This window comes from Tyto alba, unplaced genomic scaffold, assembly GCF_018691265.1.
Source record: "Tyto alba isolate M040663 unplaced genomic scaffold, T.alba_DEE_v4.0 Super-Scaffold_2, whole genome shotgun sequence".
NCBI classification, from domain to species: Eukaryota; Metazoa; Chordata; class Aves; order Strigiformes; family Tytonidae; genus Tyto; species Tyto alba.
In genome coordinates, this window is record NW_024881282.1 from 19,245,408 (window position 1) to 19,272,971 (window position 27,564).

The 27,564-nt window shown below is 36.3% G+C and overlaps 1 protein-coding gene across 12 annotated transcripts in view; it reads left to right on the forward strand.

The window, feature by feature from the left end:
- Window positions 1-27,564, forward strand: part of ZMYM2 (zinc finger MYM-type containing 2) — a 99,040-nt gene that overhangs the window by 17,512 nt on the left and 53,964 nt on the right. For 5 of the 12 annotated variants that reach the window (XM_042792105.1, XM_042792100.1, XM_042792107.1 and 2 more), the window contains exons 3-7: window positions 4,217-4,340; window positions 5,910-6,769; window positions 14,519-14,804; window positions 18,348-18,513; window positions 19,363-19,575. In XM_042792105.1, coding sequence (XP_042648039.1) covers window positions 5,920-6,769; window positions 14,519-14,804; window positions 18,348-18,513; window positions 19,363-19,575 — 1,515 coding nt within the window. In that variant the 5' untranslated portion in view covers window positions 4,217-4,340; window positions 5,910-5,919. Of the gene's footprint in view, window positions 1-3,287; window positions 3,338-4,216; window positions 4,341-5,909; window positions 6,770-14,518; window positions 14,805-18,347; window positions 18,514-19,362; window positions 19,576-27,564 lie in introns of those variants that run through there. The other 7 variants (XM_042792108.1, XM_042792109.1, XM_042792110.1 and 4 more) reach the window with 7 other exon arrangements.

Genomic DNA, 27,564 nt, shown 5'->3' on the forward strand with positions numbered 1-27,564 from the left:
GCTGTATACCAGTTTAATCAGTGTTGGTCAACAAATACGTGAACCCTTCAAAAGATCTCTCCAATAGTCCTGTGAGGCATTACCTTTTCTTTGCAAAATCCATGTTAATTTTTTCCCCATATATTATTTTTTCTTTTGTATATTTCTTCAGCTGTAGTTTCTATCAGTCTGTTTAGTGCTGGAGACAGGACTGTAGTCTGCAATTATTTGGGTAGTTGTTAGCACCTTCTGCATAAGTAATGGGTGACACATACTGAAATATAAAATTGCTGACTGTTTTAAGAGATCTTGAGTGAATGCAATGTGGCCCTAGTGATTTGTTCCAAAATCTTTTTCTGTTAACACTTTGATACAACATTTTTCCTCTGACTTGACCCCTAGAAAGAGAGCTTAGATGTAGTCTTCCCTGATCTTTTCCTTACTGAATATCAATGCAAAGAGTTTATTCAGTGTTTTCTGCTGTGGTTCAGGCTTCTTGGGTACTCCTTTTCTTTAGAAAAAAATTGCTGTTTTTAAAATTGTCAAGAATTGTCACTTTAGATAAACCTTTGCTCTGACATAGCTCAATAGCCTGTTTTGAACCTAGCAAAGGGTAAAGAGTAGAACAAATGTCTATGAAATATCCCCCTAATACAACTCCAGCGTCTTTGTAACTCAGACCTCCAGATAGTAGTTTTAGTGTCTTTTGGGGGTCTTTTTTGGTTGGTTGTATGCTGAATGATGAGTTTTTAAATTGCCTTCATGCTGTTAAGAAGCTTTTTCTCCTAGCTGCTCCATTTTGTTTCCTTTTAACTGGGTTCCTCACACTTATGTTGTTCTTCTTTTTGAAGTCAAATGTTGAAGTAATGAATTTTTATGTATTTATTTATTTTATTCCCCATGGAATCTAAATATGCGTTTCTGGAGTGCTGTCTGGATAATTACATCTTGGTTGCATGGCTGAGAATTAGATGAAGAGTTGGTTTTCCTTCTGTTAGTCTTCTATCTGGTTGCAGTTGTCTGTCTAAGACTGTCTCCATCATTCAGTGGTGGTTTGGGGTTTTTTTTTGTCTTCTTCCCTTAGTCTTCATAACAGTAGTTGAAGTCTTTAGTTATTACTTTGCAGTCTCTCTTGTTCCCCTTATCTCACACATGCTGTCACTGTTAAGTGGGATTAATTGATAGTATACCATTAATATACTGTTTCTGCTAGTTTGGGTATGGACTTCAAATGCAGCACAGTACATGTTGAGGTAAATAATTTAGTTAGGATACTGTACTTACCTAGCAGAAAGTAGTATTCCTTCACTGGGGCAAATCAATCTTATCACTTGTTCCCATGTTCGTACCTTAGTATAATACTGTCTCCTGAATTTTGTTCATCTTTTCACTTCTGAAGATGTCTCAGTTATATATTTTCTCCAAAGCAGTCTTTCAAGTTTTTCTCTTTTATTTTTAGTCTTCTAGCCTTTATATGGAAGCATTTGAACACACTGGTCCTACTCTGGATGTCTGTTTCAAGTGCCTCGTGTTGGTGGAACTGTAGTTTTGGCTGGGTTTCAATGACTCCTTTCTGAGTTTTGTGACATTCTTCCAAGTGTATATAACCACGACTGTGCTCTTCTGTGACCTCCATCCCAGATGTTATTAATGGCACTTAGTAAAGGCTTTTAAATTCCAGTTTCCCCTTTTGTTAAAAGGGAGTTGATTTTTTTTTTTTTTAAGGTAGATGCACACCCCACATCAATGTTTGAAATTCACGATAAATTTAAAACTCTGTTTTATCATTCCACAATGGAGTTCAGACTTTGCCTATGGAGTGTTACCTAGCTGGCTGTCTTAAACGCTGTAGTATTTGCCATCCTTCCAGAGAAGTGTCTGCATTTTGCTTTTTATTTCTTCCAGCTATTAAACCTTGAATGTAGCTATGGGATTGTAATTTATTTCAGGATGAAGACTTTTATAGATGAGTGATGGAACCTAATTTATAAGGAGGACACACAAAGTATGGTTCTGGAAGGGCTGTTGTGTATTGATAGTCCCTCCGTTTCCATTCAGCTGTGATGTTGGTGTGTGTGCGCTACCATAAAGCCTTGAGCTTATTCTGCAACAGTATTGAACATACATTTTCTGCAGACCAGGTATCACCAGTTGTTTTTTTGTTGGGTTTTTTCAAAGTCTCAAAAATTCATCTAGTGGTCAGTATAATCAATCTTGCAGATTTCTAGCAATTGTATTTGTATTATTAAGTGTCTTTTGCTATTACCAGTTATGAGGCACGAGGTTTTTCCTGGTTTCCCATTCTAAACCTATTCTTTTTAGTCTGTAGATCATTCCTGTTTTGGTAGTTTTTAATTTAGAAATACTGACTGTGACATTGCCGATGTAGTTTTTGTGTTTCTCTTGTTTTCTAAAAACGCTAGGAACAAAGCTACCTTATTTTGCAAATTTTAAAGAAAAAAAATTCTGATTTTTTGGGTAGTGTTGTTGCTGAGTCTTGCAGAGGTAGGAGCTAATATTTGTGAGCAAATATATGCAGATTTTACTTAAGTGTGTGCTGACAGTTAAGCACAAACTTTTCTTCCTTTTATGTCATACCTAATAATACAGGTCATTAAAACCTTTTTAAGATCTGTTGTGGGAAAAAAAATGTATTTTGTCAAAAAGATTTGTTATGGATTTTATCTTTGCTACATATTATGTGCATAATACAGCCCAAGTCTGTCTTTTTACTAAGGATCTGTGAAAACAGAAGTACGAAAGGTTTGAGTCAGACCTGAGGTATAGTCTTGGCATAGTCTCATTTCTTCTTTGCTCCCATCTGTTCAGGTATATTTAAAACTTTATTAAAAGCTTTGTGTGCTTGTGATGCTTTTGTCTGCGTAGAGAAAGAAAATATATGGAACAAACTGGGGAAACTTTAAAAATCAGTGAAATTAATTAATTCTTTTCAGCAGAAGCTGAGATGTAGGGAAGTCTAACTTTGAATTATTCCCCCTTTGCCCTGGAGGGAAAAATAAGATAGGTAAAGGAGAGAATATAGGATTAAATTAATCTTCAGTGTAACTGACTGATTTCGAAGGAAATGCAAACCAACTGCTTTGATAGTATGGGTTTGTTGTTTGGTTGTGGGGATTTTTTTGCTAGTTTTTTGTTTTGTTCTGTTTTTTAATGTAAGAAAGCCTCTTTCATTGCAATTCAATGTTACTGTTATTGCAGTTCAAATGCTATTACATAATGGCATTTGGTTATAAGGCTAACATGAAGGAATTAAAAGGTGGTTGCCTCTCTTCTAGGATTAATCTGGTTTACAGCTTTGCTGTTTGGTTGTCATACTGTACCCCCCACTCCCTGCAAGGTAACGGATGAGAGGGCTTGGATAATGTTGTATATGTGTAGAAGAATATTTGAGCTTTATTCCTCTATGCCACTTTACCGTCTGGGGATTTTAAGAGCTGTCCTCAAACAGTAGATAACTACACAAGTTGATACTCTATTTTAAAAATTCTGCCAAGTCTAAGAAACCTAATGACTGTTACAAAACGTGAGGAATAAATACAGGCTTGAACTTTGAACGTTTTCAGTCTCTTGTGAATGATCACATGTGTTACTATAAGCTATAGATGCCTGAACCTGTGCTAAGTATCACTGGAGTGCACACTTAAAATTATTAGCAATGTAAGGTTAATATTGCATTGTATGCCTGATTTATAATGTATGTTCTGTAACTTTCCTTTTGCTGTATCTTAATTTTATCTTGGTATATTCCGCTACAGGCGTCAAGGAGATTGACATGATAAAAAGCAAAGAAATGTAACTGCTAAGGTTTCTTCCCAATAGCTCAGTTAACTTGAACCATTTATTTCTCTAATATTCTATTACATATATACTTCTTAATTCTAGTGTTTGATTACTTAATTGCAGTTACGTCTGTCTGTCTCTTATCAAACATATTTTTTCCATCTACCTATAAAGCATCAAACAAAGGTTTCTGGAAATGTAATGTGACAGAGTGGAAAATCTCAAATGAACAGTATTGTTGCTTCTTTACACACAGCAGTGATTGTATAGACTGACATTCTCTCTCTAAAATTGTAGGATGATAGTGCTGAAAGCCAGATTTGAACTTAAACTGTAAATTTAGAAGGAAGTGAGTTTAATGAATATAGTTGTTAGAAGAGGTTTGAAGTGAAGGATCTGTTTTGGATATCTAATGTTTGTTCTAACCCTGTTTCAGAACACACTGCTTCTGTGGAGGGCAGCAAGTTGATACAAGAGCAGCAGGTTCCCTCCAGGAAAGAAAATAAAAGCTCTTGGATCAACTTATTAAGGTAAACAGATTGCAGTGGATTTCTGGATGGGTAAGTATTGATGAGCAGGATATTTCTGTTTCCTCTATTTACCTTCATTTATAAAGGATTTATAAAACAGCACAGAAGGCTACTTTCTAGACTTTCACCAAAGCTCAGTGATGTCACACATTAGTGTATACTCCAAGACATACCCAAATTATCATGTAATTACATCTGTATTTTCCTTACTGTGTAAATCAAAATCAATTTAACTTACTGATTTTTAGTACAGATGTTTTTTTAGAGAGATCTTAGGTCCTCTAGTGACAATTATATACCAGTTTGAAATTACAGGTACAAAAACTGTAGATCTAGGTTGCCTTCTGTAATTTTTAAAGTTCATGATAGACTTGACAAGTACAAACAACAGATTTCTCAAACTCAACAAATACTGAAAGCAAACAGAAACCCTCAGGCAAAGTAAGCAGTAAGTGTTGTTTTTGTTTTTGTTTTGTTTTGTTTTTTTTAACCAAAAAGAGGGTAGATTTAGATTAGATAATTTAGATTAGATATAAGGTAGAAATTCTTTACAGCGAGGGTGGTGAGACACTGGCCCAGGTTGCCCAGAGCAGCTGTGGCTGCCCCCTCCCTGGAAGGGTTCAAGGCCAGGTTGGACGGGGCTGGGAGCACCCTGGGCTGGGGGAAGGTGTCCCTGCCCATGGCAGGGGGTTGGAACTGGATGATCTTTAAGGTCCCTTCCAACCCAAACTATTCTATGATTCTATTCTATGAAAGTAGCTATTGGGAAGGAGCCTGAAGATTCCTGTTACAAAGAAAAGAGATGAAGTTGTTGAAAACTGCAGTGGAATATGAGGGAGTAAGTCAAGACCTCAAATGAGCTGCCTCTGGTAGTAGCTAGGAATGAGCGGTTGCTGTGTACCTTCCGCTGCTCAATAGTATATCTGTTCTCATTGTGCGCAGCGTCTCTGTATCTGTTTTGCTTACTTCTTTGTTCCAGTTATATTGGGGCTATATAAGCAGCTTTGAAAGTGTGAGATTGGGGGAAAACCAGTCAAGTTTAAAAGTTGTTAATATGCAAAATGATGATGCTTTTTTTTTTTTTTTGCTAGGCACTGGGATATGTACTTCAGTCTTATTGTATAAATGTATTGATACTGAAACATTTCTAATAGGAATTCAATTTAAAAGGAGTTCAGATTTTTATTTCTGCATGTCTAACATTTGATCTTGCTTTGCAGTGTAGCAAAAGCAATTTTACAGGATCATTGTGTGCCTATGTGGGTGGTAAAGGGACTCAGAAATCAGGATCATGTAATAAGTACCATCAAAAATTCCATTTCCTATGTATGTATTGCTAAACATGGTGATGTGTAGCTACTGTGTAGGGAATGTTGGTGATGGCAGTATAGGATTAGAAGGTAAATGAATGTTGAGACATTTAAAGAAGATCATAGAGAAACTTTGTTCTTTACATGATCTCAGGAGGAAAACAAAGTAAAAGCTGGAACTATTAATTCTGTAGTTATTTATTTTTAAGAACTGTTATTGGAAAGTTATATCTTACTCTGAAGTTGGGTGTGGTTTTTTTTTTCTTGCTTTATGTTTTTCTTCAAACAGCAGATCAGGAATGGACACGAGTCCTCTGGGAGGATTAGAACTGTCTGAACATACTCCTGGTCTACTAGGGAATACAACCATGGCAGCAGGTCTTGCAAATGTAGGAAATACATTTGGAGGTCCACCAAGTTCTTTAGTTTCTAGACCTAATAAATTCCAAAACTCACCTATAGAAGATGATGATGATGTAGTTTTTATTGAACCCATACAACCTCCGCAGAATTCTACATCACTGATAGGAGATCAAAGGAACACTGCATTTACATCATCAAAAAACGAAGAACTTCAAGGGAATGATTGCAAAGTCCTTCGTCCTCCAAAAGACTTAAATTCTCAAAAGGGGAGTGTAAGTGAAACTATTATTATTGATGATGAAGAAGACATTGAAACAAATCAAGGACAAGAGAAGAATGCTTCCAGTTTTAATGAACGAAGACTTCCAGAGTGTAAAAATAGAACCAACGATATGGAATTCTCAGCTTCCAGTTTTTCAAGAAGTAAGGTAAATTCAGGAATAGGTAATAGTGGTATAACCACAGAACCAGACTCTGAAATTCAGATTGCTAATGTTACTACATTAGAAACAGGTGCTATGAGCTCTGTGAGTGATGGTCATTTAGAAAATGCTGAAGGGCGTGACATGAACTTAATGATTACACATGTAACATCACTGCAGAATGCCAACTTGGGAGATGTATCTAACGGACTGCAGTCAAGTAATTTTGGTGTTAATATGCAAACATACACCCCATCTTTGACTTCACAGACCAAGACTGGTGTAGGACCTTTCAATCCTGGTAGAATGAACGTGGCTGGAGATGTATTTCAAAATGGAGAATCTGTGACTCACCATAATCCTGGTAAGCTGCAATTCTGAACATTTCCTTAAGAGCTAAAAATAAATAATGTTTGATTAAAATATTTTTGGTGGTGGCACTGCTTAGTTTTTAGCTTAATTCACATGGAAGGTAGTGGTTCCTTTCATCCCCAGCACAACCATATCTGTGACTCCGGGATAAAATATGCTTAACGACATAATGTGTTAGGTAGGTAAACTACCCCAGTTTAGCAGCTAGTGATAACTTCAGATGTTTTGAGACACAAGTATTTGCATGTAAAGCAAGGCTTTCTTTGACTTAAGTGTACACCTTTGATTGACACAAATAGAGGTTAGTGTATCTATGTAAGTTTTGTACCTTTTTGTGGAGTTCTGTGATTAGCATAATGCATCAAAGTTATTTAAGTATTATCTTACTGATATGTTGTCTTGCCATCTGAATATAATTTGACATGCAAAAAACCTGAATTTGAAAGTCTGATCATAAGTTGTAAGTAGCGAGCTGTCATAATTCATTGCATACTGAGCAATTCTTGGTATTGACAGTGTTTAAAACACTGTCCAAGTTACTTGTGGATTTGTATATTCCTGCAGTAAGCTACATACACTTTATAATTGCTATTTAGTCACCTGTGATAATATGTATTTATACCATACAACATTAATTAGTTTGAATTGGCTGGCTTTGTTCTGTGTCTCTCTAAATAGCAGTATATTGTCTCCTGATTGAGAAAATGAACAGGTATTGCTAAAAGCCAGGTGGAGCAGCTATGAATGGTCTTCTGGAATTGCTACTCTACAGAATTTAAGCTTTCAGATAAGCAATTCAAAACCTTCCAGGGTCTAACGTATGCCGGTGCTCTGCTGCTCTGTTAGGCTAGAAGTGGAGGGGGGAAAAACAAATCACAACTTTCGCTACAGGCTTAATTTAAGACTAGCTAGGGTCATTTTAAAAGCAAAATATAAACCAGTTACAATCTAGGTGCAGTAGACCCTTGTTAATGCGTGATTTCTTAATTTACTTATATGCTGATTAAAACACATGGATTTATTTTAATGTGTTTTTCAACGAGTATTTAAATAGCACAGTTCTTCAATTTGGTCCTGTATTACCAAATGTATTTTTGCACAAGTATCAATATCTTTCATATATTATGTATATGGCTGTATGAAGCTAAGCTTTAAGTTGGATGTTAGACTGTGGAGTTTTTGTGTTAATCTTGAAACTGATGTCAAAATTTGACTTTTGAAGTTGAAAGCTGGAAAGTTCTTTTAATAGTCTGAATGTCTCAATGAATAATTCAGGAATGCAGTTCCTAATCTTTTAAAACCAACATTCCCACTACTGCTAGTTGGTCCCTTCGACATGGGATATGATTATTGCATTGTCACAGATGGCCAAGTAGTTGTGGATGAGAAGTTAAGGCATTTGTGACTTTAAAGTAGTGCCTGTGGTTTTTCTTGGGGAAAGTGCATCTTAAGAAAATCAGCATGTGCTGTCACTTAAACTACTGAACTTTTATTTTTGGTGTGATTAATAGAGACACACCCGAATTTTGCTGGTATGAAGTCTGATAGGCTGGAACCATAGCAGTGTTGAAATAGATTGAGTTCAAAGAGGCAGGGCTAGTGGCTGGGAGTCCTGTTAGAGACTTTCAAGACTCACTAAGAAGGGAGTTAAAAATAAGTTTACAAGTAGATATGAGGGCTGTATTTCAAGGTGTACATATATAGCATTTTTTATATAACTGTGGTCTTTTTATATGCAAAATAGTGATAGGTTCAAAAGGAAGGAGGTAGGGCTTCCACAGGTAAAAGAGGAGAAAAATACTAAAGAAGAGAGGAATTAGAAAAATGATGAACATGAGAAGAAGAAACAAGAGGAGGAGAGATGGCTATAGTGAAAATGGCTTTTACACAACAAAAAAGCCTGAAACATGGTAGGTGCGCGTCACTTAGAGGTTACAAGTTTTTGTACTTTACAGAGATGTAAAGGAAACGTTTTCAAGGTACAAGTTTCAATTTTGCTCTTTTCCCCTGGAATTTGCTTCCTTTTATTCTATAATATCTTCCCAGTAGAAGTTAACCCTGCCTGTTAGAAACTTTGATAGTATGACAGGAAGCATTTGATCTTAAATGTTTAATATATTCTACACAATTCAAGTCTAAAATTGCTAAGGATAGATCAGTCTTTTCTCGAATAGTGGTGTTTCATCTGTTCTGATTTCCAGGTTTCTAAAATATTTCCAATGGACATGGAGACTACTGCTTAGTTAATTTAAGCCTGCTGATGATAAAAATGCATTAATTTATGTAGTTTAAAGATCTTGGATTGAAAAACAATGCTTATAGTTCAGAAATAGGATGTAAGAAGTTGCATAGCAAACTAAGATACCACATCTCTCTTTGGGGATTTACCAGTTAGCATTTGTTGAATGTCAAAACTTCGTGTAAGGACTTAATACAGCCATTTACTGAGCAGTTTTGCAAATCCCAGAACTAGTCCCATTACCTAAAGACCTTCTAGCTTGCATGTTGGACAAGACCTATGGACAAGACCTATTATTCATGTTTCCTTCTTATATAGAGGATTTGAAGCCTTGAAGATGCAAACATACATTGTTTCATGATACTTCTTTTTTTTTTCCCTCCCTGTTGACAAAGGAAGTAAGACATGTGACATGTACATGTTGTTAGAAAAATAATAAATCAAAGCTGTTGGTAGTGGGACTCTGGCAAATACATTATCTGTATTTTTATCAGAAATAGCATGGTGACCAGGACTAGGGAAGGGATCGTCCCCCTGTACTTGGCACTGGTGAGGCTGCACCTTGAATACTGTGTTCAGTTTTGGGCCCCTCCCTACAAGAAAGACATTGAGGTGATGGAGCGTGTCCAAAGAAGGGCAGCAAAGCTGGTGAAGGGTCCAGAGAACAAGTCTTATGTGGAGGGGCTGAGAGAACTGGGGTTGTTTAGCCTGGAGAGAAGGAGGCTCAGGGGAGACCTTACCTCTCTCTACAGCTACCTGAAAGGAGGCTGTACTGAGGTGGGTGTTGGTCTCTCTTCCCTCGTAACAAGTGACAGGATGAGAGGAAACAGCCTCAAGTTTGTGCCAAGGGAGGTTTAGACTGGGTGTTGGGAAAAATTTTTTCACTGAAAGGATTGTCAAGCATTGAAACAAGCTTCCCAGGGAAGTGGTTGAGGCACCTTCCCTGGAGGTATTTAAAAGATGTGTAGATGTGATGTTTAGGGACACGTTTTAGTGGTAGACTTGGCAGTGTTAGGTTTATGGTTGGACTCCATGATCTTAAGGGTCTTTTCCAACCTAAATGATTCTATGATTCTATATGTGGTTTAGAAGATCTTTTTCCTGGATCAGTGTTAGTCTATTCCCCTTGGCTAAGTGCCTCTACTGTATTGGAAGCAGTAGGTGCGTAACGGAGAAACTTCTGTCCAACATATTAATTCAGAACCTAATGTCCCCCATAACCATTGGAGTACACTTGATGGAATGGTTTGGGTTGGGAGGGACCTTTAAAGATCACCTGGTCTAACCACCCTGCCATGGGCAGGAACATCTTTCACTGGATCAGGTTGCTCAAAGTCCTGTCCAACATGACCTTGACCACTTCCAGTGATGGGACATCCACAGCTTCTCTAGGCAACCCGTTCCAGTGTCTTGCCACCTTCATTGTAAAAAATTCATTCCTCTTGTCCAATTTAAATCTACCCTCTTTGATTTAAAACCAGTGCCCCTTGTCCTGTCACTACAATTATTGGTAAAAAGTATATCTCCATCTTTCTTGTAAGCCCTCTATATATAGAAAGGGCACAATAAGGTCTATCCAGAGCCTTTTGTTATCCAGGCTGAGCAGCCCTAACTCTTAGCCTTTCTTCATAGGAGAGGTGTTCTAGCCTTCTGTCACTTTTTGTGGATCTCCTCTGGACCTGCTGTAACAGGCCCATGTCTTTCTTGTACTGAGGACCCCAGAGCTGGATACAGTACTCCAGGTGGGGTCTCACCAGAGTAGAGGGATGGAATCACCTCCCTCAACCTGCTGGCCATGCTTCTTTTAATGCAGCCCGGAATATGATTGGCTTTCTGGGCTGCAAGCACACATTGCTGCCTCATGTTCCATTTTTTCATCTACCAGTATCCTCAAGTCCTCTTTAGGGCTGTTCTCAATCCATTCATCCCCCAGTTTGTATTGATTTTGAGGGTTGCCCTGATGCAGGTGGAAGATCTTGCATTTGGCCTTGTTGAGCTTCATGAGGTTCATGTGGGCCCATTCCTCAAGTTTATCAAGGTCCCTCCCTCTGGATGGCATCTTCTCTCTAGCTTATCAGCTACACCACTCAGCTTGGCTTTACCTGCAAACTTGCCAAGGGTGCACTTAATCCTCCAATGTTGTTGAAGATATCAAATAGTATCAGTCCTACTGTGGGCTCTTGAGGGACATAGCTTGTTACTGGTTTCAACTTGAACCTTGAGCCATTAACTAATTCTTTGGATGCAACCATCCAGCCAGTTCCCTATTCATCAAGTCCATATGTCTCCAACTTAGCATCAAGAATATTGTGGGGGACCATATCAAAGGTCTTGGAGAAGTCCAGGTCGAGGAACTGAATTCTATGTAGACAAGTTTCAAGTGCTCTTGGACTGGAACGTAGGTTTTGTTTGTCTGAACGTAATCTAGTTTTTGTGCATCAAAACTGCAAATTGAGGATGTGGTTCAGAATTGCCCTGATCTGAACCATGTCATTAATGCAGATGTAGTTGAATATGTTTCAAGAGCTGCATATCTCTGTAAAACTTCATTACTGTCTTCCTCCCCACCTCTCCCCCAAATTGTGCTGATACAGTTTTTTCAGCTTTTTAAAAGAATGTCACTTCATTGAGCCATTTTTGTAAGATGGCTCCACAAATAAATGGATCGGTGCAAATAAGAGTAAGGAATAATTTTATAGCAGTTTAGAGCAGGAGTGAGTGAGGAAGAATAGGAACACTCTGCACACACATTATAGTAGGAAGAAATTGAACATGAAACTGTACAGTCTCATGAACTTGGCCAGTAAAGGATTGCAGATTGGAACCTGAAGGATGAACACATAAGGGCAGTGAGGTGTGGAAACTCATCAGGAATCAACTAAGGAAGTGTGATGCACCTTCTCAGTTCAAGGACATGAAAAATATTTTACAGATCCTTTGTAGAGAATATAAAGTGCAGGATGTAACGTGGTTAAAAAGTGATATGTGAAGAAAAGTCAGTGTAAAAATTAATGTCTATGAAGGTGTGATGTGGAAGAAGTGAAAGCAAAAATAAGAAAGGTGGGATGATCTTTAGATGTTCTTGTGGTACGTTTGTGGAAAGGGAGATGCAACAAAAGGTCAACTGAGGGAGGCTTAGTTGTTAAGATCCTAGGGAAATACTGAAATAGTCTTAATGGAGTACTGGGAAGTCATGGTAAAAGTTTTAAACCCAGACAAGCCTAGCAAACTCAAGTTTTCATGAGTGGCAGTTGAGTGCTACTGGAATTAAAAGCACATGTAACTTGTAAAGAGATACCCTGGGCTCCCACTTGAAACCTATAAGAAGAGAGGAGAATCTCAAAATATTTTTAGGTGTTAAGGTGCTACCAGAATATAAATATATCTGAGGCAGTAGATGTAGTAGTATAGAAAAGTTTGAAGAGGGCACTTAAGTGAGTTTTAACTTTAAGCACTGTGGTAACATATCTTAGTTTGTCAGTATGGATACTCACACCTTCAGAGGTAAACCTCTTTAATGGTTTAAAGAGGGGAATGTGTTTTGTTCTGCTTCTTTTCCCTCTTCCCTTCACCTCTTTGGTCCAGTTCTTATGTTTTCCCTCAAGCATTACAATGGGTAAATTTCCAGCTTGTCCTATATGCCTGAGAAGTAGGACATCCTTGACAGCTACAGTCACATCCGAAAATTACCTTCTACTTACTAAGGAATGTGTGTTGTCTATTGCTATAACAAAAGCTCTTGGAACTTTGTCCCTAAAATTAATTTTAAAACTATGCAGCAGAATATGTTGTTAGTAAAATTCCCTTGGAGAAAGAGAGGACTTCAAAACATAATGTGAGAAAAGGATGCCTTGTGTTTAATGAATGGTTATGGACCAAGATAATGTCCTGTAAGAATAAAGTATGTGCAATTGCTGAACTCTATGGGTTAAGGCTTTTGTTATCTGAAGTTACAGAATTTAAAATCAACTTTCCTATGTTTGTTAGTACTACTTGTAATAACACTTGAGGAATACACTGAGTTACTGCAGTAAGACATTCAAGGCTTTAGTATTTTTATTTAGTTACAGTAAATGCTGTGTTTACTCTTTACCTAAGTTAGTAGCACAAGTATTACCCAATACAGTGATATTTTGCAGGTATTTACTATTTAGTAAATAACAGTGAAGTACTCTTCTAGATGCTGGGAATAAAAAACTTGAAAGGTAAGTCCCAAGTCCTGTGACGGTATTCGGGATAGCTGACAAACACTCTTGAAAATGTGTATAAATGTTTCTTATAATGGAATTCCTATTCAAGCTTTAATTAATGCTTAAGTAATATATCATTCTTGGCATTCTTCAGAACCTCAACATTATTAATTATTTATGATGATTATTTAAAATGAAAGCTTAAATTCCAGCAAAAAGCCTAGAAATTACATTTTATTGAGCAATTTTTTTTTCCCCCCAAGACTGTGTATTCTGTTTTAAACCAAGATTCTGAGCGTGTAATTTTAACAGAAGTATGTCATCTTTCTAGGTGTATTTCTGTTGGAGAAATAATTTTACTTAAATTCTTGTTATGCAAATTACTCTGGAGCATGTTATGCTACAAAAGATTGGACAAAGTTTACTTAATTCCGTAGTAGTTTATTGTCCAGAAATACAGCTGGAAGACTAGTGGAGTCTGGAACACAGGGATGTGGATTTGTGTACTGCCAGAACTTAATGAAATACTGTTTTCTAGGTTCGTTGATTTCTACTGAGGAAGACTTGGAACTCTCATGACTTTGCCAGTTTGCACATTAAGTGGTATTCATTGCATTGGAAAGGTTACTGAGAAAAAGTGGAACTCTTATAGGCATCAGTGGTGTAGATGCAGATCCCAGATGCGGAGCCACTGTTCTTTGCTCTAACTGCAGTATAGTTCTCTGGCTGCAGGTTGGACTAAGAAACTAATATGGGGAACCTGGATTCTAAGGTTTATCACTGAGGCAGGACACATGATGCTTGTTAAAGCTTTAGAACAAAATAACTAACACAAATCCAAGATTTCATGTTCTCACAAATTTGCAGAGTTTATAGCTCAAACGTTAGTTTAGATTCTCCATGTTCTGTGTTGGTGTCCTTTTTTTTTTTTTTTTTAATTGCAGTTGGTAATTGCAAATTTTGTTTGTTTGAAGATATAATTGCCAGTTGCAAAACCAGTGAAAGTGAATTGAGGTCTGCAAAATGTATCACTAGATGTAGGATGGGACCATCCTGAAGTTTGTTCATGTTCTGAAACTTTGTAACAATGGAGACTGGTACTATCAAACAGCATTTTACTTTAAACCTGAATTTCTGAAATACCATCTTTCTTCTGTTAATTGTCAATTCCAACAGGCAAATGATTTAATGATCACATATCTGTGAATATTATTCTATATATATGTACATGTCTGTTCACTTTTATGTTTTTTTTTGTTTTTCTTCTTCTTTTTTTTTTTTTTTTTTTTTACTTTTTTTATTTGTCTTGAAGATTCTTGGATATCCCAGTCAGCTTCCTTCCCTAGGAATCAGAAGCAACCAGGTGTGGATTCCTTGTCACCTGTAGCATCACTTCCTAAACAGATTTTCCAGCCTTCTGCCCAGCAGCAGCCTTCTAAACAGGTTAAAGTCACATGTGCAAACTGCAAAAAGCCTTTACAAAAGGGACAGACTGCTTATCAGCGAAAAGGATCAGCTCACCTTTTTTGTTCTACTACCTGCCTCTCATCATTTTCACACAAACCCACTCCAAAGAAACTTTGTGTTATGTGCAGAAAGTAAGGGATTTTAAATTTTGTTTCATATTAGCAGCTAAATCCAGTAATACGTGAGATTCTCATGCATGTATGAGAATTGCTCTATTAATGATATAAAATTTGACTATACACGTACTTTATGTAAGGTCACTTTTAATGTTGTTTAGAAATGTTGGATTCACTGTGTCTGCTGTAACAAAATAAGAAGTCTACCAGCTTTAGAATTTGGCTGACAGATTGTTTCTGTGAAAGCCAATACACTAAAAATAACAGATTTTTTTTTTTTTTTTAAGACAAGGTATCCAAGTTATAACATGTCATGTGACAAGATATATTGTTTACATCTAAAGTCCTTTATGAAAAAGAGTGGATCTTATGTTGTATAGAAAGCACTCATTTTCATAAATGACGATATAAAATCAAGATTCTTTTAAAAGAAGGAGAAACTAATACTTGCAAGAAGCTGGAAGAAATTTGGGAGCTCTTACACTGTTGGCAGTGTGAAGAGAGGAGAAGCCTTGGACTTTGACCATAGTTAGGGGCAACTATCACAACTTCTGAAGCTGAAGATACCTTAAGTGTACAGTACAGAGGGAGTGACAAGCATACCTGGAAGTGGCTTATTCTAAATTATTGGTTAGGTTTGACTTGTAATTTTTCATTACTTCTCAAACTTGAAATTGCCAGAGAGAAGTCTTCCATATTGTGCTGTTGTAGTGTTAGGTGTACAAAATAGCTGTACTGTCTTTTTCAGTGTACTGATTACTGAAATATTTGCACTTATGTTTTTTTTTCAGTAAAGCCTCAATCCAGTACACCCTGTAGTGACACTGGTTAAATGATAAAGGCTTGGAAGTAAAGACTGCCTTCATTTAATGTATGTTTTGGAGAGGGTGGTCTTTGCTCAATTGCACATTTAAACTAGTGAAAAACTTCTACTTCAGTATGCAGTGTGGTGGATTAATGGCTTGTATTCAGACATAAGCTACTCATCTGAGTAGATCTGAGTATCTCTCTTACAGTTTTTTTTTTTTTTTTTTTTTTTCCCCTTAGGACTCACGAATAAACTGTAAAAAATATTGATATCCTGTACCTCGGTACACTGAAAACCTAGCAGAATTAACATATTTTAGACTTTTTAAAATACATGTAAAAACTCAAATTCTCTCAACCCTTGCTGGTACAGAGCTAGTTAAAAGCACTCTGTACTCTTTCTGTTGGCTTGTACATGTTTATACACTTTTTTTAGAAGTAATCTGGTGACTACCATATTCAGCTAGCTGTGTTTATATATAAAGATGACGATTAGTCTAATCTTTTTATTTCTGACGGAAGTCTTGAAAACTCATGGCTAAATCTGTGCTCTCTTGCAACTTTGGAGACTTATCTGTGTATCTTAGGAGGCTACATACAAAACTGCCTGAAATGAAAAGGTGCCTTTTTTTTTTTTTTAATGAGGACAATACCTTATTGCTAGGTGTGGGGTTACTTAAAATGGTATGTTTAGTGTATTTGATTTCTAGAGGACCTCTGTGAAGCTACCTTTGACAATTTTTGAGGTGGTGTTGGTCTTTGCTCTTCCACTAGTATGCAGTTCCTTACTCAAGTGGAGTTAATTAGAAGGCAGTATGTGCATTCAGTGGTTCCTCTGTAGCATGGCTTCATTGTGAAGCCTAATCTTAACCTTTGTTGCCAGATTTTTGCTACGTGGAGGCAGCAAACCATGTACTCTTTGCTTTGTACTTGCTTCTGTCTTCCTTTCCTGCTAAAGCAGACATAACATTGTCAGATTGCAGTTCAGTGAAAGTGTAAGGGAACTCTAGCAAAATCCGGGTCTTGAATGTAGGTTGGATAGATGATAATAGCTGATATGTCACAGATCAGACTTCCAGAGGTTATGCTCAGATTTAGCTTTAAATATGTACATTACTTTAAGTGGAAAAAGTGAAACCTACAATAACTTTCAAAAAAAAATTGTATAACCTTATCTGAGAAGTCAGAACCCTTATGTATTTTATTGTAAACCACTTTCCTAGACCTCTTTGGAACCTTTGTAACTACATAAATAGTGTAGGTATTATTATAGGAAGGAAAGTGTAGGAAATATCTGGTATTCTCCTTAGTGTTTGTAATTTTTATTGACTTGTATTATTCTTCTTGACTTTGCACTTGTCTCCTTTGATAAAAATTAATAGTATTTATAAGTCCTGGTGGAATTCAGCCAGAAATGATAAGTTCCTCAGGGCAGGAGCTCTGGCTTTTGCTGTACAGAAGTGATAACATGCCCCAACACAAATCTTAACTAGCTTGCCAAAGGGTAAGCCAAAATCTGCTGACTTTCCTTTGATGGAAGAAGGCAGGCTTGCAAGTGTTAATATCCAAGAGCAGTACAAATTTATTTTCAAGAGAGTCTGTCTGGAGAAGCATACAGCATTTTTCCAATGTTTTCCAGTCATGCCTGTTTTAGGCCTCCTAGGCATGAGTGTCTGGGGCATGTGTTTTCCAACTGGTGATCCATCGTGATGTCAGTAGAGATCCAGACAACTGTTTTATTTATTCTTCCCAATAGTATTTCCTGTATGTCAGTAATAGTTTTTTTCTGCTTAGAAAGCAAAGGGGGAAGCTTTTTTGCTTCTCCTTACTGCATCTAATTTATGCTGTGTGATAGCTTGGAGTTAAGAGTGAAACTACTTTAGAAATGCCCGTAGAAGTTTGGGAGACCTTATTACAAAGGTACACTGAGAAGCACGGTGTTAGCAACTTTGCTAAGTTTGCAGCATGTGCAGGATACAACTGAAGATCAAGGAGATATGGAACTAACTTCAGTAAAAAACAGTGTAAGTCAGTTTGGTTAGACGAAGGTTTGTTCTGTTTCAAATTAACTTTATTGGTGGTTGCTTGTCTGGTTTAATGCATTAAATTGTTGCAGTTTCATAGGCAAATGTTCAGGTGCTTTGGAACTTTAATGATGGAATTAACTTTTTACAAAAAACTTCTAGGCAAGTTTGTGGTAGAGTTTTAAGCTATTTGGGTTGTATTTATGAGAAAAGCACCTTTTCCTCTTATTCTATCCTGAGATGAATACTTTAAAACGTGGAGATACATACAAGTAAAGACCAATTTTTGCCTTTTACTGCAAATGTGAATTTTTCTTGTGAAACTTAAGTATAGTTTGCATGTAAAATTGCAAAAGTGTTAGTTCAAATTCTCTGTGTTATTTTTTTGTATAAGATTAGGTACCAGTTGTGGGAAACTCAATGGTTCATTAATGTTGCTGCTTAGTTCTATAATAATGTAATGGGAAAAAATAACCCTGGTCCAAACAAAAAAGCAGGTTTTTACGCAGGAAAGACATTGTACTTGCAGTACTTAACAGTAATTGTAAAAATATTATTATTAAACTCGGTATTTGATATGTGGCTAACCACTGTACACCCACAAAAATGGTTTGAAATGTAAGCATTAAAAGGAAGAATAAATCTTGTAAGATGTAAAGTGTTCTTGTTTAACTATATATATGTATTTATACACAGGCACACTAGAACTTTTTTTTTTGTCTTTCAGAGATATAACAACAATGAAAGGTACCATTGTTGCTCAAGTTGATTCAAGTGAATCTTTCCAGGAGTTTTGCAGTACATCATGTTTATCCTTCTATGAAGATAAACAGAATCCCTCGAAAGGAGTTTTGAATAAATCAAGATGCACTGTCTGTGGTAAACTAACTGAGGTCCGGTTAACTGTTTTTTCTCTTATCTTGCTCAATAATGACAATATTAATGACTTAGATTCTGAAATCAGAACTGAAGGAAATTTAAAATCTGATTCAGTATTTTCATATGCAGTGAGATATTAAGATAGCAAGCTTAATAATCATAAAGAACAACCTGAAGGGAGAAAATTCAGAGGTTAGTATTTGATTTTTGTTTCAGAAACTTGAAGTGTCTTTTGCTGATATCTTGTAGCTACTGTCAACAATTTTATTAAGCATAGAATCTTGTAATTATAGCTCAGATCTGCCATGTAGAAGATTTGTTGTTGAAAAAAGTCAAGATTTAGTGTATTTGCTTTTTTTACTGGATGCTTTGAAAGACAATGCAGATGTTTTTAGAAATAGGTAGAATATACGTAATTCAAAATTCTCATTAATGTATTAATTTACTCTTGATGCCTTTACTGGGCCCACTATAGTTCAGGTGGCTACTTTACACAGCGTGTGTGTCTGGCCAGTCTTTGTGCCATGTTGTTAGCCAGCAAATTGAATATTTCATAAAATCACATCAATTAACCTTCTATTCTAACAGGCAATTATTACATCATTCCCTGTGATCTTTGCCTGTAGGCTATAAGAGCAAATGAGTCCAAAATTTTTTTTTCTAGAACTTTGGAGACAACAGAAACACCAAATTCTGTTTCTCCATTTCATGCTCATTTCAAGCATCTCCATTCTTAAATAGTGAGCTAATATAATCTGGTTTCAGTTATGGTACTTGAGTGTAGGACTTTTGGCTTGTCTAGTAGTTTCAGGCAGCTCTGTGCTTGTGTGGTGATAGAACACTTTTTTATTTTTATTTTTTAGATTCGTCATGAAGTTAGCTTTAAAAATATGACTCATAAGCTGTGCAGTGACCATTGCTTCAATAGATACAGGATGGCAAATGGTTTAATAATGAATTGCTGTGAGCACTGTGGGGAATATTTGCCCAGTAAAGGAGCTGGAAACAATATTCTTACTATTGATGGGCAGCAGAAAAGATTCTGCTGTCAGAACTGCGTTGGTGAATACAAGCAGGTAATTACTTCTTTACCTATAAATTACAATTAAATAACCATTAATACTTCTTAAATTTATCCTGTTATTCTTAACATGGTTTTACTTCTCATTAGAAGTTTTAGATAACAAAGACTTCTAAAAACGAAATTATTGCCAGTGAGGGCAAACTAGCTGGAACGGACCTTTTACTACTGGCTTTTTTGGGTCTTGCTGCAATAGCAATACCTATTTGTTATTAATGAAAATATAATTGAAATTAAACTTTCTGTTAATTTCTGTCTTTCTAATGGGTGTATCATGAGTATATTAATAACAAGCCTGACACAGAGGCTTACTGATCCTTAAGGGATGTTCCTTTTTTAGATATAAAAGCTTGCTTGTATGCAATCGAAACATTCAAAAATGTGCAGAATTTACAGATTGGACATTGCTGTGAGAATGCTCTAGCTCATTATACATTGGCTGTGTATCTGTACAATGTCTAATCTCCTTCACTGTACAATATAGGATTTAAAAAATTATTGTCACTTTCATCCTTCCATGTGTTAAAGTTTGTGCTTTTATTTTCTTTTTTTTTTTTATTTATTTATTCTTAAGACTGTTAAGATAGTAATAATTGTTGTGGTTAAAAATAAATCCAAATAAAGCAATCTGATGCTGATGTCTTTTATATATTGCAGAGCCAACTTAGCTCTGAACAGTTGCTAATGCTGGCTGGATGGTTTAAATATTAATCACAGTGTTTATGGTATAATAGGATAGCTCTGAAATATTAAAACTTGGGGGGGAGGAGATGCAATTTGGGGATTTTTTGTTTTTCTTGGGTTTTTTTGCTTGATACATTCTTTTGAGTTTATAAGAATAGTGTTATGAAATATGAAAGTACTGTTTTACTAGCAAGACATTTCTCTATCTGATTTTGAAGCCAACACTTGAATATATGAGTGGCCCTAGTGCTGCACATTGCTTTGGGTTCTTTCTTCATCTCTTTCCATTTTTAAGAAACAAATGACCCAAGAGAAAACAGCGTGCAGTGCAGACTTTTTAAAAGTTCTTTCATGTTGCATCATGTATATTTATACTTTCTCTTTGGACATTCAGTTTTGATGCTTTTGGGGATGTCTGTTCTTGTATATATGCAATGTGGAAACACCAAATCTGGAAACGTGCATATGTAAACAGCATAACTGAAAAGGTAACATAAGCGTTATTCTTTTGTCACAGCTATACCAAAAGGGACAGGATAGGTTTCCAAGATACTAAAAACATAGGCATGCCCAGAAGCCATGGAAAGACTTGAAGAAACGTTGAATACTGTCTCTCGAAGAAACAAAAAGGCATGAGATTAACTTTGAACTTGAGACATTCTCACACAACCAGTATAACATGCACTGCACGTGGAATTATGAATGAACGTGGAATTTTGAGAGGTCGAATGATAAATCTGTACTTAACTCTCATTACAGACTGTACTCTTATGTGATCAGATACTGTTGTATTTTGTGTTTAGATTTATGTATTTGAGAATGAGAAGGGTATGGGTAGCAAGTTGTATGTTCTGGTTTGATTTGGGGAAGAGGAGCAGTTTGCAGTACCAGGAATCTTCACAAGTAGTGTCAGGCATTGTGCATTATTGTGAGGATCCTTAAGAGAACCTTTAAAATTGAGACACATTGTTTTGGTGCATTGAGTTCTGACAGCAGACTTTATTCAAGCAAGTTCTTCATTCTTTTGTCGACATATTTGGTACTGGGGAACTGTACTAGGCTGTGAGAAGCTTAATTTGAGTGCTCGTGCATCTGGTTTGGAGTGGTGGTGATTAAGTGTAATTCTTAACTGGTAGTTTTCAAATGTTCCTGGAGTCTGGGAGCTTGGGGGTATTTTGGATATTAAGAGAAACACAAACTATAAAATTAGTTTTTTAGTGTATGTTGTAGGTGTCAAAGTTGCTCAGGACACAATTGTTTGAGAAAATTTAGTTGTCTAGCAGGATGTATTTAGGTTTGAACTTCCATTTGCATTAAGGTTTTTTGAACTGAATGTTTTCAAAGCTGTTTTTAAAAAAGGAATTTAGACTTTAGAAAATGTCATTGGCAACTCAATGGGCCACAATTGGTAAATTCTAGGTTGCTTTGTTCAGTCATAACATTGTTTTTTTGGAAATTTTTTATTAGATCTTGCTTTTAAATTAGGCAAAGGAGAGAATATGGGAGAGTCACTATTACACACTGAAATAAACTCAATGGAATCAATAATATTAGGAAAAGTTGATGTATCATTTGATTACAGCATTGTGTTGTACAACTGATTATTGTGTGTCACAAGTTTTGACAAATGTTTTCTAACAAACAGTTGTAAAATACATAGGTCTTACTGGTATCAGCTTTGTATTAAGCAGTTTATATTGTAAATGTCATACGCCTATCAATATGCTATACATTTGTAGTAGTAATAAATGAAAACTGATTCTTATTACTTGTACCTATCTATATACTTCATCCCTATTTTTTGAATAAATATTACACTGATTTGAACAATTAATTTTCAGTAACTTATCATGGACATCTTTTCTTACTGGAATGAAAAAATTAATATTGTGGGTAATAAAAATTACTGTGGCTCTCAGAAAGGCCACTGGGTGCAACTAATCCATCAGCTACAAAAGGGTTTCTTTCTTCTGCTTTAGACTGTTGGTGGGAGTAAGAAACTGTTATTCCTGGGATGGGGAGTAGGCTTTTTGTGAAGTGTTTTAAGTCACCTGTCAAGGTGATGGATGCACTTAGCTTTCTACGTACCAGTTTCAGAACCCGCTTTAAAACTGACAGACAAATAATCTTGGGTATTGCATCCTGAGTTTTGCTTTTCTGAGAGGTGATGACTGTTCTTTCTTACCTAAAACTGAAGTAATTACAGATCTTAGGTTTATTTTTCAAAGCTTTTTTAATATGAAAGAAATAGATTCATAAATTGTGTGAGAATTAAAAAAAAAAAAAAATAAACAGACATAGCCGAAGTAATGCTCATTGTGGTTATAGGCAAGAGTATGTTAATTTCCTGATGGCACAACAGCCATTCATGAACACAGCTAAGTGCAAGTCAGGCTTTTTTTAAAAAAAGAGAAAACAATGATAAAATCCTTCCTTTAAAAATGAAACTACTGTGGCAATTTAGATAAAATGTCAAAACAAAACCCTTATTGGAAGCGGTTATTTTTTTAAAACCTGAAGATGATGACTACTACTAGATCATAAATTCTTTACCTGTTGCACTGAGGTTCAAACTTCTCACATGTAGAGAGGCAAGATGGACTTGGAGAATGACACTAAACCAAACAAATAAACAGTGCTAAAAGAAAATGAGATCATATCTGACAAGGATGTGGCTAAACTGTGTATGTAATTGTGCAAATGCTGAAATACTTCTTTGAGTAGGTATTTCATAAAATGAGAACTTAACCGTTTAAAAAATTACTTTCATGACTTGTTTAAATATTAATATCTATGCAACAAATAGAAACAGACCTCAAATGTGTCTGTCACAAAGACGTGTTAACCAAAAGCACATACATATGTTGTTTCAATTTCTGATACTATTGCATATTCTCTGTCTACCAAATTAGTTGACTTCTTTTTCAAGGCAATCGTGATATTTGTGTCCTCGTATGCTGGATTTGGGTACAGGCTTGACAGCTTTGTTCTAAGGGACATCTGAGTTCTGTGACTTGGCCTGTGCAACCAACTATACCTTTTCATTTTCAGGTGTTCAACTAAGATAAAGATGAGTCTATGTCTACTTTTAAAAATGCAGCCTTTAACTTGCTTTGCTTATTGGCTTGATCAGTCCATGGTGCTCTTGATTCCGCCAAGAAAGCATTCAATGCCTTGCTAGTTGAAAATGTTCTTTTACATTTTTTTTTTGCTTTGTTTTGGTAACTGAAATTCTTGTTAGAATATGACTTGAATATATGCTTGCTTTGGGTGCTTCTTAAAAGTGATGGTCTTCATGTGCTGTCAAAAAAGAGGGGAGGGAGCTCTAGCTATTTCTTCACAGGCTTCTTAATAGCTCTGGAATGAAGTGAATATCAGGTGAATGCAAGTCCCATGAGTATTTTCCTAGTTGGAGAGGATGTTTGCAGTGTCTTTTCATATAGTGAAAATTTTCCTTCAGTACTGAGTAAAAGTGCATTGGTTTGTCTTGCTTGATTAGATGAAGACTTACTACTGAACATGCTTTAAGACTAATCAGGCTCTGCCATCCCTTTAAGCTATTCACTTACAAGCAATAGAAAAAGCCTAACCTAGGCAGTTGTGCTTCCTTGTTTTGAATTCAGCTCATTGCTAAACAGCAGCTCTTGTGAAATTCTTATTAAAACTAATTTCATCTGCTTTATCTGTGTGCAGGGGTTTAGGAGCCTTCACTGTATACAATAATATGCATATCAGTTCTGCAACTTATGATTCATTGCTTACGTAGAGTTTGTGTTTAAGTCTCACAAAATGCATTGATATTGACTGGTTTAAATCTCACTGAATGCTCTGGTAGAATGTCTTGTCAAATAGTACTTCAGCGGAACTACCGAGGGTTTTCAACTTTGTCTTGTCCCATGCAGTGTCTGTTCTTTTTCTGTGCTTCTTTGCTAGTAAGATCTGTCCTATTTGTTTCGTTAGTACAATTGACTACAGAATCTGCTGCTTCCTGCTGCTGTTACTGCTTTGTAAATTCTCATTTCCAAGTATCTGTTTTGAGAGTAAATACTGTTGACAAAACCAGTAATTGTGAGAGTTCAACAGCCCCTTCGTGTTGAAATGTTAGAAATACTTGTAAATTTTATTTTTTTCAGTTTCTTGTCACTTTTAAAGAGAAGTTCTGTCGTTTCAGCCAGTTCAAACTGTGGTTTAATAGTGGAGTCTCTTCCCCATATGGTAAACCACTTCTGTCTCACTTCAGGTAATACTTAGTTTGGTATTAACCTCTGATAATATGGACATCTGATACTATGGAGATAGATGCTTTTTATCCCATCTACCATGGTTAAATGACAGAAATCTTTATTAACCAACAAATAATCAATTCCCCTTTCTTCCTACTGAGTGGTGTGGGGGTGTTTTTGAGGCCTCTTGGTATTTATGCCTCCAGTTTCTTGTGTCCCTGGTGCAAATCAAGTTCTAGAAACTATCCTGTTGCTCTACCTTTTCTTATACTTTTTCTGTTTTCTGGAACCATTTATTTTGCCATTTCTGCTTCAGATGTCTGTCATCAACTGTAGAATTTGCTGCTCTTCAATAAAAACTATATAATCATCTTCCTTAGGCACCTGAATATCATTCATAGTAAGTGTTCAGGATGTTACTTTGTCAGTTTTTTAGAAGATAAAGTGAGATAGGTGCATCAGACATATTGATACAGCTTTGTAGTTCTGAAGAAAATTACTCATGGCAGTCAAAACTGTGGGGTGTAATCTGTGTGGGAACCCTGGAAGTTCTTAGGAAGAGAAAGCAGCAAGGTGATGTGACTAAGTATCAGAGTTAGGATGGATATAGTAACAGCCATGCACTTTTGTACCTGGAATAATTGGACAGGGTTGAGGGGAAGAGGGAGAAAAGGCAAAACAGAAACAGCTGAAACATTCAGTTAATGTAAAAGTAACTTGCTTTCTGAGATGACGGGATTACAGCTCTGCTCTTTTTGAAAGCATAAAGGGAAGTGTCTTGAGAGCAGGAACAAAACTGGCAATAAGAGGGAACACTGGCAGTTGGAGATGCCAGAGAAATGTTACTTGACAAGTTACTGATTTGGCTGCTTGCATTTTAGCTGATGGAACATAAACACAAATCACTTGGTGTTCAAGGGCCACAAAAGCAATTACTTCAACTTTTTCTCTGAAGACTTGGGCAAATGCTTTTGAAGTGTTACTAATCTTAATCTCTTGTTGGAGCAGGGAAGAGTTTACAGTAGTTATTCTTGGGGGAGAGATAGTTTGGGTGTGGTATTTCCAAAGACTGAATAAATAATACAGTTTCTTCTTTCTTTGCTGTTACAGATTCTGCTGACATCTGGTTCTTTTCTTAGAAGTGCGTGTTGCTTCTGGATCCATCCGGACCATCCTTCTTTCAAATAAATCTGAACTAGTTTAGCTGCTGTTTTCTTGATTGCCTTACTAATTGGATCTATGTTATAGAATTCCATATAGTGAATATCTCTGCTTTTCCACTTATAGAAAATTTCTCTTCTTTCTCCTTTACCTTTCCATTTGAATACAGGTTGACTGTGTTTCTGTCCCAGAATATTCTTTTTCAGAAGCTTTTCCGGTATTTATCTTCTAATCCGAAACTGGTACTATGTAAAACTACCAGAGAGAAGTTTGTGTGGATTGAGAAGTATGTTCTGGTCTGTTTTTACCATGGACCTTGTGAGTGTAGCTGCCAAGCATTTCCTTCAACTGGAAACAAATGTTTGGGCTGCTACAGAGTGTTGTAGCAATCAGCTCCTATTCTGGTGTTGTTGATTGACTGGCCCTTGCATGGGAGAAGTTGTAGCAAGAATGTGCTCTTAGACAGCGGAGGTGTTCTTCATCTTGTGTTCTATCCTTTTGAAGGCAGGTGAAGCAAATCATACTACTTTTTTCAGTCAAGAATAAAAGTCTGTAGCACAGATGCTTAGATTCAAGCCACTGATAGCTTTATTGAAATACTCTTGCAGTCAGAAGGTTCAAGAACAGAGACTTCCATTAGTTTCAGTTGCAGATAGAGGTGAGGCTTGCTTTTAAAATACCATGACATTACAGTATTGGTCTGATACTTACTTTGACGCTTGGATCTTCTTCTTAGAAGGATATACATTCTACATCCTAGAGCAAGAAGAGCTCTAGACTTCAGCTTTCATGATCCCCTTTCAGTTAGATGTAAAGGAAGATCAAGATTCCTTCTAAAATAATTGTTGTTGATAATGTCAAAAATAAAAATTCTTCAGAAATCCTCCACGTGAATTTTCTCTTATTTCCAGGAATTTGGATTTCTGTTGCAACAACACTTGTATTTCTGGAATATATCCCATTCATCTGTTTTGTCTTGCATCTTGATAGCCACTTTTGTAGTTGCCAGTTTGAGTTCAACACTGTCCTAGTGGACAAAATGAAGATTTGAAATATATATAGAACTAATAACTTGTGAGAATTTTTGAATCATGTGAGGTGTTTTATATTGTATCTTTTCTGAGCTATCTATCATGAGACACCTATCATGAAATAGACCGGATTTCTAGAATTAAGTCTGTAATAGGTTATACAAACCCAATGAAACTCATGAATAAGGAGTGGGTTTAGAACCAAGTGTGATAAGAACAGAAGAACGTGCTGGCTTCTTCATTTACCTTAGACTTTATGCTTTGGAAGAGCATGCAGTGGGATCTAGCTCAAATTAGGTCATCTCAGTACAGAATCGAGGTGGAGGAGTGAGGAAGAGGTATAGTCAGACTACTTTGGATCGTTTCCCCTCAGAGGGCACTGGGCAATTATTCTCTAGAAATTTTGCTTCTGGATTAATTTATCTTTTTTTGTACTTATTAATCTAATTGATAACATTTTCTTCACTCATTTGATAACACTGGGTTTACTTAAAAATTTCCTTAAAATTGCAGCCCTTAAACTTGCATATATTTCATTGGACACTAGATTTGAATTTGCTAGAAGTGCCAGGAAGGGAAATGCTTGATATGTTCTCTTGTGGATTGGTTCTGAGTTAATTCCATCTTTGAAGAAAACTTGAAACTGAGACTAGTTTGAATGTGCAGATTTTTGTCTATAATCACTTTTGCCTACCATTGTAATATTATGGGGAGTGCAAAGTGAAGCCAGTAACCCATCTGAAATGGAAGATAACTGCCAAGAAGGCAGCTTTGGAGAAAAAGTCTTGGGTGCCTGGGTAGATGAAGTTGAAGAGTTAGCAGTGTGTCCATGCAGCAAAGATGGCCAACTACATCCTCGTCCTCAGTTAGATCACAGAATGCTTG